This window comes from Mesocricetus auratus, unplaced genomic scaffold (assembly GCF_017639785.1).
Source record: "Mesocricetus auratus isolate SY011 unplaced genomic scaffold, BCM_Maur_2.0 Super-Scaffold_6723, whole genome shotgun sequence".
Classification (NCBI taxonomy): domain Eukaryota; kingdom Metazoa; phylum Chordata; class Mammalia; order Rodentia; family Cricetidae; genus Mesocricetus; species Mesocricetus auratus.
Genome location: NW_024429183.1, coordinates 6,066,116 through 6,079,735, shown reverse-complemented (window position 1 = coordinate 6,079,735; position 13,620 = coordinate 6,066,116). Strand labels below are relative to the sequence as shown.

General features: G+C 44.8%; 1 protein-coding gene across 1 annotated transcript in view; it reads left to right on the top strand.

Moving 5' to 3' along the window:
* The window catches only part of Hsd17b2 (hydroxysteroid 17-beta dehydrogenase 2), a 74,449-nt gene that overhangs the window by 27,364 nt on the left and 33,465 nt on the right, over positions 1-13,620 (top strand). The window contains exon 2 of the mRNA XM_005073194.4: positions 12,601-12,813. Coding sequence (XP_005073251.1) covers positions 12,601-12,813 — 213 coding nt within the window. The remainder of the gene's footprint in view (positions 1-12,600; positions 12,814-13,620) is intronic.

The window sequence follows — 13,620 nt, the reverse complement described above, 5'->3', positions numbered from 1 at the left end:
TTTTTCTCACTGGCCTGAACTGGGCTAGGTCAACTGTCCAGCAAGCCCCAGGGATCTGCCTAGCATTTTGTCCCTGGTGCTAAAGTTATAAGCCTGCACAACCACACCTGGATTTTTCTTTGTTGAGGCAGGATCTCACCCTGAAGCAAAGGCTGACCTAGAACTCACTATTTAGTACACCCAAACTGGCCACAGACCTCCCAAGTGTTGAGATTAGAGATGTGAGTCACCATGCTTGGCTGTAACTTCCAGCTCTTTAACGTGGCTCTGGGCATTGAACTCAGGTCCTCATACTTGCACAGCAACCATTTACCATCTGAGTTATCTCCTCAGCTCACTGTGGCAATCTGACAATAAGATATAAACCATTGTTGTTCCAGAAGTTATAAAGAGCCAATGAAAGCTCAGCCCCACACAATATAGTCAGCAGTTGTTATATGTTGGGATCCATTCTACAGCTTTACAGTATCCAACCGTTTAATTCCTTCTACTGCCCTCTGATGCGAGCCCTGGTGTTGCTCTGTTTTATAGATGAAGAAACAAAGACACAGGAAGGTTAAGTGACTCGTTAGGTAACCGCAGCTGTGTGGCAGGGGTGGTATTCAAACCTAAGCATCCTGGCTCCAGAAACCAGGATTTCACCATTTTTCCCGCTTCCCCTACTCTAGTGCTGAGGATGGAACTCAGGATTTCACACATGCTGGACAAAGTGCTCTGCCACTGAACTCCAGGTCCAGTCCTGCAGCCACATGTAAACTATGAGAATTTTCTCTAGCAATCATGGTCCTGAGGATGGCGTGGAACTATGTAGAACTATTTTATACAATGGTAATATAGAAAGTAGTTGTCAACAACTCACACTGTTACACAAGAACACACAGGCAGTGGTGAGCCAGGACAGGGAAACATTATGCTGCATCAACAAGGTGCTACTACCTCTCATGCTCTCACTAATTCTCATGAGACTTTATTACTCCCATGTTTTCATGATGAGAGGCCATTCACAGGCTTCCAAATTCTTCTCTTTGGAAGCAGTTCCTAAGGGATTCTAAAAGCATGCATCTCACTCATAACCCTAAATCCATAAGGTACATGCATTTCATTCAAGCAACCCGGCTGACCCCAAGAACTCCCAAACCAGTGCCATGTACTCGGGGGCCTAAATACTTGGTTCAACTCAGTCTGGTGTGTGTCTGCTTATTGGTCGATACAGCACTCCCAGGTGTCAGTGGTTTAAACTAGGTAAAATTTTTTGGTCTTAAAAAGTATTTCTTGAGAATTCCTAGTTTCTTATTATATTCACATAATTTCCATCCCTGTCCAACTCTTCCTGTGTCCCTGTCACTCCCTCTCTCAAACTCATGGCCTCTTCTTCAATTATTATTGTTATGCACACACACATATGTATATATTTATATATATAAACCACTATATATACATATAATGTAAATTCTCAAAAATTAGATTAAAAAGCACAAATAGATTCAAGGGGCACAACCATGGAAGAATGAAATGAGTCAGACACAGAAAGAAAGAGCACAGGTAAAAAAGGAATCAGAATAAGGTGCAGCCAGCCACAGAGCAGAGCTCACACCACTCATGCTCATCTAACGCTCTAGAAAAGTTTTGGGTACCCAAAACAGCCGAGGGACTGAATTTAAGATGAAGAACAAAGTGATGTTGACCAAGCAGTAAGAAGCTGCGGGATTGGAACTGTTCTGTTATGCCATTTTATCATTTTACAAGCTACAGCTGAACTTGTGGGATAAATGTGTACACAACAATGGAGAGGGCACATGGGGGCAAAGTCCCACACTTAGACAAGAGAAGTTATTGGCAAATGTGAACTGGAAGAGAGGGAGAGTCAGTTTCCTTTAAGGGTGTGGCCCAGAGTAGGTCAACTATGCTGCAGCAGATGGCCTCACACCCAAGAGTACAAGGGTGACACAAATAGGACTTGATGGTTTGAAAAAAGAAAAAGAAAGGAAAAAGAGAACATGAAGTGGGGTGGGGAGGGAAGAGAAGGGAGAGTGGATCTGGGAGGAGTCAGGAGCGAGTGAATATGATCAAAATCATATAAAATTCCCAAAGACCTAATAAAATATTACTTGGCACTGTCCTTTAATTTGTAAACTGTATAAAGAAAACCTTGGACTGTGTGAATGAGCTAAGTATGTATGTGACAGAACAAAATTGGACTCCAACTCTTTTCACGATCTTGACTACAAATGACACCATGTTAAGGCATGCAGAGAGAATGTAAGATAAATAAGGAACATGCCCCAGTTATTTCAAAATGAAAGGTATAGATTATACTGTGTGTGCACGTGTGAGTGCATGCGTACGTGAGTGTGGTGTGTGTGTGTGTGTGTGCCACTTCTGATTATTACAAGCTCTTTGAAGAGCAATTGTATTGAGGGACACGTAGTGGCTTCTTTGTGAGGCATTTATTTTGCACCCACTACAGCTCAGTTAATAACCAACATATTATTTCAGGAGATCTTTTGATGTCATAAACAAGAAACACACACTACAATTTTATTTCAGTTGCACTAATTAAGCTAGAGCGTAGGATATTTTTATTACTATAATATTTTCATTAGTTCATAGGTAATTTCATACATGCACATAGTGTCTTTTGATCATGTATGAAATTTAAATGAAATAGCTATGCTAAACATAGCAGGGAACTGAAAAGCTTAAGAAGTAAAACACCTGAAGATTGAGAAGTCACCTTTGAGATCCGTTCATCTTGGGTTTTGATTGATACTTTATGCTTGTAAAGCTTTTTTCTTTTCATCTTTCTTTCCTCCCTCCTTCCTTCCCTCCCTCACCCCCTCTGTCTCTCTTTCTTTCTTTAAGATGGGGTCCTCTTAAGTCACACTATCTGGCCTGGAAATTGCCCCCTGAGTGCTAGTATTATAGCTGTACACCACCACACTTAACTTTATAGCAATGTTTTTTCATTTTTTATTTAAATTAGAAACAAACTTCTCTTACATGTCAATCCCAGTTCCCTTTCCCCTCCTCTCCTGCCCCCCCCACAGATCCCCTATCCCATCCCCTTTCTGCTCCCCAAGGAGGGTGAGACCTTCCATGGGGGATCTTCAAAGTCTGTCATATCATTTGGAGCAGGACCTAGGCTCTCCCCCACGTGTCTAGGTTGAGAGACTATCCCTCTATGTGGAGTGGGCTCCCAAAGTCCATTTGTGAACTAGGGGTAAATCCACTACCAGAGGTCCCAAAGATTAACCAGACCTCCAAACTGACATCCTCGATCAGGGAGTCTGGAACAGTCCTATACTGGTTTCCCAGCTATCAGTCTGGGGTCCATGAACAGCCCCTTGTTCAGGTCAGCTGCTTCTGTGGGTTTCTCCAGCCTGTTTTTGACCCCTTTGCTCATCACTCCTTCTTTTCTGCAACTAGATTCCAGAGTTCAGTTCAGGGTTTAGCTGTGGGTGTTTGCTTCTGCTTCCACCAGCTACTGGATGAAGGCTCTAGGATGGTATATAAGGTAGTCATCAATCTCATTACTGGGGAAAGGCATCTCCACTATTGCTTAGATTCTTAGTTGGGGTCAACATTGTAGATCTCTGGACATTTCCCTAGTGCCATATTTCTCTTTCAACCTATAATTGCTCCATCTATTATGATATCTCTTTCCTTGCTCTCCTCTGTTCTTCCCCTGACTCAGTCTTCCTGCTCTCTCCTGTTCTCTTCTCCCCTCCTCTTTTCCCCTTCTCTTTCTTCTAACTTTCTCTCCCCTCCTCCTGTGCTCCCAATTAGCTCAGAAGATATTGTCCCCTTCTCCGGGGGACCATGTATGTCTGTCTCTCTTAGGGTTCTCCTTGTTTCCTAGCTTCTCTGGCAGTGTAGACTATAGGCTGGTACTCCTTTGCTCTATGTCTAAAATCCATATATGAGTGAGTATATACCATTTGTGTATTTTGTGACTGGGTTACCTCTCTCAGGATGGTTTCTTCTAGTTCCATCCATTTGCCTGTGAATTTCAAGATTCCATTGGGTTTTTTTTCCTGCTGAGTAGTACTCCATTGTGCAAATGTACATTTTCTCCATCCATTCTTCAGTTGAGGGGCATCTAGGTTGCTTCCAGGTTCTGGATATTACAAATAATGCTGCTATGAACATTGTTGAACAGATGTCCTTGTTGTATGAATGAGCGTCTTTTTGGGTATATGCCTAAGAGTGGGATTGCTGGATATTGTGATAGCTTGATTCCCATTTTCCTGAGGAACTGCCATACTGATTTCCAAAGTGACTGTACGAGTTTGCACTCCCACCAGCAGTGTAGGAGTGTTCCCCTTTCTCCACATTCTCTCCAACATTAACTGTCATTGGTGTTTTTGATTTTAGCCATTCTGACAGGAGGAAGATGGTATCTCAGAGTTGTTTTGATTTGCATTTCCCTGATAGCTAAGGATGTTGAGCATTTTCTTATGTGTCTTTCAGCCATTTTCAATTCCTCAATTGAGAATTCTCTATTTAGTTCTGCATCCCACTTTTTAATTGGATTATTTGGTGTTTTGGTGACTAGCTTCTTGGGTTCTTTGTATATTTTGGAAATCAGCCCTCTGTCAGATGTGGGGCTGGTGGATATCTTTTCTCATTCTGTGGCCTGCCATTTTGTTTTGTTGACTGTGTCCTTTGCCTTACAAAATCTTCTCAGTTTCAGGAGGTCCCATTTATTAATTGTTGATTTCAGTGTGTGTGCTACTGGTGTTATGTTCAGGAAGCAGTCTTTCATACCAATTCGTTCAAGGGTACCACCTACCTTTTCTTCTAAGAGTCAGTGTGACTGGATTTATGTTGAGGTCTTTGATCCATTTGAACTTAAGTTTTGTGCACGGAGATAGACATGGATCTATCTGCAGTCTTCTACATGCCAATATCCAGTTATGCCACCACCATTTGTTGAAGATGCTATCTTTTTTCCATTGTATAATTTTAGCTTCTTTATCAAGGTGTGTGGTGTGTGGGTTAATATTAGGGTGTTCAACTCAATTGCATTGGTCTGCCTGTCTATTGTTGTGCCAATATCAAGCTGTTTTCAGGACCATAGCTTTATAATAGAACTTGAAGTCAGGAATGGTGATGCCTCCAGATAGATGTTCCTTTATTGTGCAGGGCTGTTTTGGCTATCGTGGGTCTTTTTCTTTTCCATATAAAGTTGAGACTTGATCTTTCAAGGTCTTTGAAGAATTGTGCTGGGATTTTGATGGGAATTGCATTGAATATGGTAATGGCTTTCATGACAATTTTACATTTAAGTGCTGTATAGAATTTACTCAACGCTTGCCCAAATGGGTCTCTAGCACTCAGTGCTTGCTCCCAGCTGATGGGTGTCTAAGTCACTAGCAACAGAACGATTGCAAAGGATACCACTAAGACCTCAGGACTTTCTGGCCCTCTGCTGAGTTGGCTATCTATTCCACATGGTCTGGTGATCTGATTGTCATTATGAGTCAAGCATGGTCAACGCTGATGACAAAGATTCCACTATTCACAGGAGTTAAGTTATGGAAACAATCTAGGTGTCCAACAGCAGAGGAGTGGACAAGGAAGATGTGGTGAATACAACAATGGCAGCTTTTTCAGCCACAAAGAAGAATGTCATAATTTCATTAGCTAGGAAATGGACACAACTGGAGATGCTCATAGGGAGTAAATTAAGTCAGACTCAGAAAGACAAATACTGGGACTGGAGTGATGGCTGAGTCAGTAAGGTGCTTGGTGCACAAGTATGAGGACCTGAGAGTTTGATCCCTGGTACTCATGTCCAAAAGCTGGGTGTGGCAGTTAGCCCTGGGAAGGTGAAGACAGGGGCATCCCAGGGCTCGATCGTCAGCCAGTTTATCCATCTTGGTGAGCTCTAGGTTCAGTGAGAGACCCTGTCTCAGAAAACAAACAAGGCAGGGGAGTGACTGAGTGATCGAGAAAGACACCAGGCATTGACCTCTGGTCTTACACACCACACACACACACACACACACACACACACACACACACACACGAGAGAGAGAGAGAGAGAGAGAGAGAGAGAGATCACATGCTTTCTGCCATGTGTGCTTCCTAGGTTTTGTAAGATCATATATGTACAGATGACTTGAAAGTAGATGTGGAATTAACTAGGGAACCAAGGGGACTGATGGGAATCTAGAAGGGCAAGAGGAGGGTTATGCTTAAAGACCATCGTACACTAACATGAAAATGGCCTATTGTAATTCAGTTTAACAAACTAAAATTAAAAAGGCCCCCTCCTTCCTCTTTGGGCACCCTTATTCCACAGCCTCCTAAATGCCCATTCCTCACTCACGGTCTAGGCTCAGACCTCTGCAGTGCAGGGTATGACAATTTCATCCCCCAGGGTTTATGCCCAAATCCCCATCTGCATCTAGACTACCTCTGGCAGCCCTAGCTGAGACAGTGAACCTTCCACGCCTGCTTTCTCCTCTGTGACGTGGTGATAATAAGGTTTCCTGTTCCCCTGGTCCAGAGGGGCTGTCAGTGACACTGGGTAATCATGCTGCAATCAAGCTTGGGAGAGACTGTTCTGAGCAACTGTATCGTGGAATAACTCTGAGGAAACATTTGGGTCTCCTGGCCTGGCTTCACTCTGGGCTCCAGGCTTTATGAACACACATAGGTTATCTCATCTCGGCTCCCAAGCCTTCCGCTCTCCTAAGGTTCACTGACCTCTACGTAGCCTCTGGGCCATCGTACAAATGACAACCAGCACTCCTCCCCTGTGAGGAACAGCACAGTTATGTCTCATCCCCTGTGAGGAACAGAGCCTGTTGGCTACAGCCATTTATGACATGCTAGGTGTTCTGAGCAGCACTGGACTCTGACCACTCAGGTCAGCCCAGGAGATGGGCTGACTAGAACCTTACTTTTCCCACAAAGAGGTTTAGGCTTCAAATGGTTCAGTGCACTTTCCATGAGGTTCATTTGTGGAAGACAGAGTCAGGCAGTAGTCTCACCCATGATGCTCAGCAGCCTGACAGGAGGGATGAAGTTTCCATTGACCATCACTCCCCGTAAAAGACTTGAGAACCCAAAAGAGAGCATGGTGTCACTTTTATTTCATTTTTGGATTAAAAACGCTTTTGTGCATATTTATTTATCCTTCAGCTGGTTCATAATATTTGCGCTTTAAAACCTTTACCTATTTTTCTGAGATATTAATATAATTGTAACATTTCCCCCTTCCATTTCCTCCCTCCATACCCTCTCATGTACCCCCACGCTATCTTTCAAGTTTATGGCTGATTTTGCTTTAACTGTTGTTAAACATATGTGTGTATTTATGTGTGTATATTCTTAAATCCATAAACACAACCCTCTCAGTCTGTAAATGTCATGTGAATATATCTGTTCTCAGGGCTAGCATTCGGTACTGGGTGACTTGTATGCTCTTCCCCAGGAAAGCATATTGCTCCTGCTCTTAGCATTACTCTGTAGTTCTTTGTAATAGCTGGATTTTGTTTTTGAAACAGGGTCTTTCTTTGAAGCTCAGGCCAGTCTGGGATTCATCATACGGCCAAAGATTGGCCTGGAATGAACTCATACCAATCCTCCTGCCTCAGCTTGGGTCACAGCTTATGCCACCATGAACAACTTTTTTTATTTTTGGTTTTTAGAGACAGGGTTTCTCTGTATTGTTTTGGAGCCTGTCCTGGAACTAGCTCTTGTAGACCAGGCTGGCCTCAGACTCACAGAGATCTGCCTGCCTCTGCCTCTCGAGTGCTGGGATTAAAGACGTGCACCACCAATGCCCGGGGAACAACTTATTTTTAAAAGAGTCTTCCAGAGCTATTGCCTAGACTCACCATTGTGCAAACACTTCGCAGACATCAGGCTATTCAACCCCTTTAAGCCCATTCTGCAGATCTGGACGCTTCCACTGAGAAGCACCCTCCCCTTCCGCCACATACAGAGGCAGGAGAGGAGATCAGTTTAGCACCTGGTCTCAATGCTACACCCCCTGACAAATGAGCATAGTGGGTGGTCTCTCACATATAGTGACTTTATAATTCACTGGCCAGTTGGGCCAGCAAGATGGCTCAGTGGGTAAAGGTGCCTGTGGTACGAGCCTGGTAAAGGCAGAAGGGGGAACTGACTCTTCAAAGTGGATCCCTGACCTCTACATGTGTGCCATGGCACACATGACCATGCATGCGCACTCGAGATCGCGCGCGCATGCGTGCATACACACACACACACACACACACACACACACACGCAGAGAGAGAGAGAAATAATAAACAAACAATGTAGTGAACAATCCAAAGGATCCTGTTTAACTTGGAGAGACCATTCTTCAGGGTTATTGCAAGATCAGGCAGGGACAACAGGAGAAGGGAGTACACTCTGTTCTAAATGCCTGTGTGTGTCTCAAGGACAGGCCATGAGGATTTTGCTTCTATCGGGAGAAGCCAAGAAGGTCAGGAAGAACTGGGTATTTGGGGTGTGGCAAGACCATCAGCATCTGGATCAGGCTAATTGGAACGCCTGAAGTCAGCCCAGCCTCAGGAGGGGCTGTGAAGAAGAGGAGACTTGGTGGCTCAGATGGAGGGTGTGCCAGGACCCAGGGAAAGGACAGAACCTTTAGCAAAATTGGGTACATTACTGCTACAGTGTATCAGCGGTACAAGCAAGTCAGCTAATCAATCAAGAGATAAAAATAAAACATAAAAAGGATTTGGAGGCCCTGGATCTGACTTTATCCTAGTCCAGCAAAAGAGAGATTTGTGAGTCTCCTCTGAATCCCGTGAGGACAGGGGTTCCTTATTTTTTGGAGAGGGGCTACTGGAGTGTCATCATTTGCTTTTTGTTGTGTATGGTAAAACACTGACAAAAACATCATGGAGAGGAAAGGGTTTACTCGGCTTATACGTTCAGGTCACAGCCCACCATAAAGGTAAGTCAGGGCAAGAGCTCAAGGCAGGACCCTGGTATAGGAACTGAAGCACAGGCCAAGGACAAAGGCTGCTTATAGGCTTGCTCAGCCTGCTTTCCTATTCAATCCAGGATCATCCACACAGGGGTGACACTACTCACGGAGGTCTGGACCCTTCCACATCTATCATTCATTAACAGAGAAAATGCCCCACGGATATGCCCATGGGTTAGTCTGATGGAGGAGATTTCCAAGTCGCGATTCACTGTTTCTAGCCTCCGCTCTACCTTCATGCCGCCTCCCCAATCCTCTTTTCAGTCTTTTATTTTGAGATAAGGGTCTCACTGAGTTTCCCAGGCAGGCCTTGAAGTGGCAATCCTCGTGTCGCAGCCTTCCAAGAAACAAGGGTGACCGGTCTGTGCCAGCATGCTGGCTACAAGGGGGATCACAGTAGTGAGTCACTTCCCAGAACAGAAGGGGCAGGGGGATTTCTTCACCCTGGCTAGTGTCCAGAGTGCCAGCCCTTAAGCAGGGTTCATCATGGACTCTTCTCATTTTGTAACTCACTCCTACTCAGTGCCAGGCTCTCCCCAGGACCTTTCCTGGACTAGGTAGATCCTGAGTTTATGTTCCAAAGTCTTGCCTGTGAAGATGCGTTCAAAGTCATTCTCTACCCTGAGAAAGTGTGGTCAAGGTCAACATCTCACACTCCTTGACCTGGCTTCTGTCACACAGCAACTGTTGCCAAGGTTCATCCATGTTGGTAGCTTGTGTCATTACATTGTTCCATTTTTATTAATCAGTTACATTCCTTTTATGTATAGACCACTTTTGTTTGCCCGTTCATCAGGCAGTCGGGTTCCTTTTCTTGGCTACTGTGAACAATGCAGCCATGGACATCCATGTGTACTATATGTATTCATTTTTCTTGGGAGTGGAATTATCCATCATACCTGTGATCTCAGTACTTAGGAGGTCGAGGCAGTGCCGATTGTCATGAATTTGAGACCAGTCATCCTGACTCACCTGAGCTAGTGTGAGTGAGACCCTTTCTGAAAAAAAATAATTAAAAGAAGGACCAATAAATACCCTTTTCACCTGTCTCTGTGGTCTAGGGGGCAACATGTACCCTGGTACCAAACAGAACCAGACCATGCCCAAAGCTCTGATAGCCGAATGGTTCTCTTTCCAAAGAGGACTCATACTGGTGGCCTAATATCAATGCAAACCTTCAAGAGAAACCAAGGCCTTTAAGTTCCAAAGCCCCCAAAATAGCCCACTGTGCTAATGGTAACAGAAACATAAATAGGTCCCCCGCCCCATGAAATATTTATTTTCCCTGCAACCTGCATAGTTATTCTCAGGATAATTCATATCCTTCTTTGTAGGGCACTGTGTGGGATCAGTCTGGGATGGTTGCCTGACCAGAGCTCCCAACCACTGACAAGAGGGAACCCTCAAGGCTTGCAGGAAGGTTATAAGACACAGCTAGAGGAAAATGAGTCTTACTGACTCAACAGGTAAACATTTTAACTGCTAGGCATTTCCCATGACATGGTCCAGAGGCTGATCTTGTGATCATGATGACTTCAACTTTAAAATTCCAAATATTTCTGTCTCACACTTGTGGGTACAAGGCCAGTTTTGTAGGGTCCATAATATTCTCCCAGCTAAGTTGTATAAGCTGTCATGTGAAACTATGAGAGGATTGATGTTTTATACCTTGACCTGAGAATCAGAGAGAAATGTGCTTACACTTTCCTACAGTTTCCTCTGTTGTCTCTCGGGCAGTGTTTGCAGACACTGGGCATGCTGCCCTCTCTCTTTGCATGCTTTTCCATACTTGCAGAGCCAGGGATCTTCCTTCTACCCAGCAAAGCCTTTAGACAAAGAAATCAAACAAGAAAAGCAAGTACTTTGTTGTAACAAAGATGGAAAACAGTACAAGACAGGTGCGGTGATTCATTCCCTTAATCCCAGAATTTGGGAGGCTGAGGCAGGAGGATTGCCATGAGCTCAAGGTCAGTCGGGGATACAGGAGGAATTAAAGGCCAGCTTGGGCTGCATGTTGAGATTCTGTGTCAAACAATAAGAGAGAGGGAGGGTGACAAATAGAGAGATGGAAACACACAGAGACACAGAGAGATACACAAGCGACAGACAGATACAGATAGAGATACAGACAGAGATACAGACACGCGCGCTCATACACACACACACACACACACAGAGAGAGAGAGAGAGAGAGAGAGAGAGAGAGAGAGACTAGTCTTCCAGCCTTCCCTTTCCATGTATGCTCACTGAACGCTTTCCAACATCCCTTTAAGTTGTCTGTCTTGGAGAAAGTGCTCAACATCCTTAGCCATCCGGGAAATGCAAATCAAAACAACTCTGAGATACCATCTCACTCCTGTCAGAATGGCTAAAATCAAAAACACCGAAGACAATTTATGCTGGAGAGGATGTGGTGAAAGGGGGACACTCCTCCATTGCTGGTGGGAGTGCCAACTGGTTCAGCCACTTTGGAAATCAGTATGGAGATTCCTCAGAAAAATGGGAATAAACCTACCACAAGACTCAGCAACTCCACTCTTAGGCATATATCCAAAAGATGCCCATTCATACAACAAAGATGTCTGTTCCACTATGTTCATAGCAGCATTATTTGTAATAGCCAGAACTTGGAAGCAACCTAGATGTCCCTCACCCGAAGAGTGGATAGAGAAAATGTGGTACATTTACACAATGGAGTACTATTCAGCAGAAAAAAAAACAATGGAATCCTGAGATTCGCAGGCAAATGGATGACACTAGAAGAAACCATCCTGAGTGAGGTAACCCAGTCACAAAAAGAGAAACATGGCATGTACTCTCTCATATATGGATTTTAGATCTGGGGAGTGCCAGCCTACAATCCCATGGCCAGAGAGTCTGGGAAACAGAAACTTCATTTAGTGGCTGATCGAAGAAGAGGCAGACTCCCTCGATTAAGTACTGAGCTGAACTCAAGAAAGCCAGTAACAGAGAGGGAGGACTGATGACCAAAGGGATTAAGACTAGGCTGGTTTAACCCCCAGAAACAGCTGACCTGACAAAGATTAACTCTTGAATCCGAGTCATCAGCCTGGGAATCCAGCATGGGACTGATCAAGACCCCCTGAATGTGGGTGTCAGTGAGGAGGCCTAGGTAATCTATTGAGCCTTGGGCAGCAGATCAGTACTCATCCCGAGTATACACACGGACTTTGGACTCCCATCCAACAATGTGAGGTGCACTCTCACCCTGAACTCTTGGGGGAGGGTCTAGGCCCTGCCCTGGATGAAATGACAGACTATGGACACCCCCATGGAGGGCCTCACCCTCCCTGGGGAAATGATGGGATAATGGGGGGTTGGGGGAAGGGCATGGGAGGAGGGGAGGGAAAGAGAGAGGGACCTGGAACTGACTTGTGAAGCAACCTTGTTTCTTATCTAAATTTAAACTGAAAAATAAATTTTAAAAAAAGTTGTCTGTCTTGACTTCCCCACTATTTTCTTACTTAGCCACCAAAGAAACTTCCCAGGTTTTCTTTCTTCAAGGAGCAGAGACCATCACAAACATCATGTGATGTGCAATTCATGAAGGAATCTCTCCTCTTGCATTGGTTCGAGCTCACCTTGTGTTGTCTCGACTGTTGCAGGCGCTGATTCTGGTTTCGGTCATGCGTTGGCCAAGCACCTGGACAAGCTGGGCTTCACAGTGTTTGCTGGAGTGCTGGATGCAAAAGGCTCAGGGGCAGAGGAATTGAGAAAAACCTGTTCCGAGCGCCTCTTGGTGCTCCAGATGGACGTCACCAAGATAGAGCAGATAAAAGATGCACACAGCAAAGTCATGGAGAAGACACAAGACAAAGGTACTGACTTTCTTGATTCCTCTTCACCCCACTCACCAATGCCCATCTCTTGTCACCACCTCTGATGACCATGGCTGCTGACTGCACCAGAGAACACTTGTACTGAGACCATGATGTGTGCCAGAGCCTGTAAGACACAAAGATGTCTGGAGTGACTCAGATGCATGTTGTCTCTTCAAAGAATGTACAGAATCTATGTGCTGGAGTGTGTATATGTGCATGCATGTGTGCGTGTGTGCTTCTGTGTGAGGAGTGGGGGACAGAAGACAACCTTGCCTGTTGTTTCCAATGTACCTCCCATCTTGTCTTTTGAGACAGGGTATCTCAGTAGCCTGGAGCTCACCAGTTAGGCAAAGTTGGCTGGCCAGTGTACCCGAGGGATCTACCTGTCTCAGACTCCTCACTGCTGGGATTATAAGTGCCTACCACCATGAAGGCTTTTTAAGATGTGGGTTCTGGAGGATTGAATTTATGTCCCCATGCTTGCTAGGTGAGCATTTTACCAACTTAGCCCCACCGTCTCTTAAAGCATATGTTATCACCTTCCCTCCCATGTTATCTTGGTCACTGTAGTCACTCTCCTACCCCTGCTCTTTGCCTTCTTCCAGCAATATCTGCATGCATTAGTCTTTCCCAGCTTGACAAACAGCCACAGGACTGTGTGGCCAAGTCTCCATTTGTCTCCATTGCTTCATGCCTGAACACGTGAATTCACATTTCCTTACCTGCTCTGGTCAGAGCTACCACTATCATCTTGAAGGCCAAAGTCCTCTTCTCCGTACTGTTCCAAGAGGGCGTTCCCTGCTC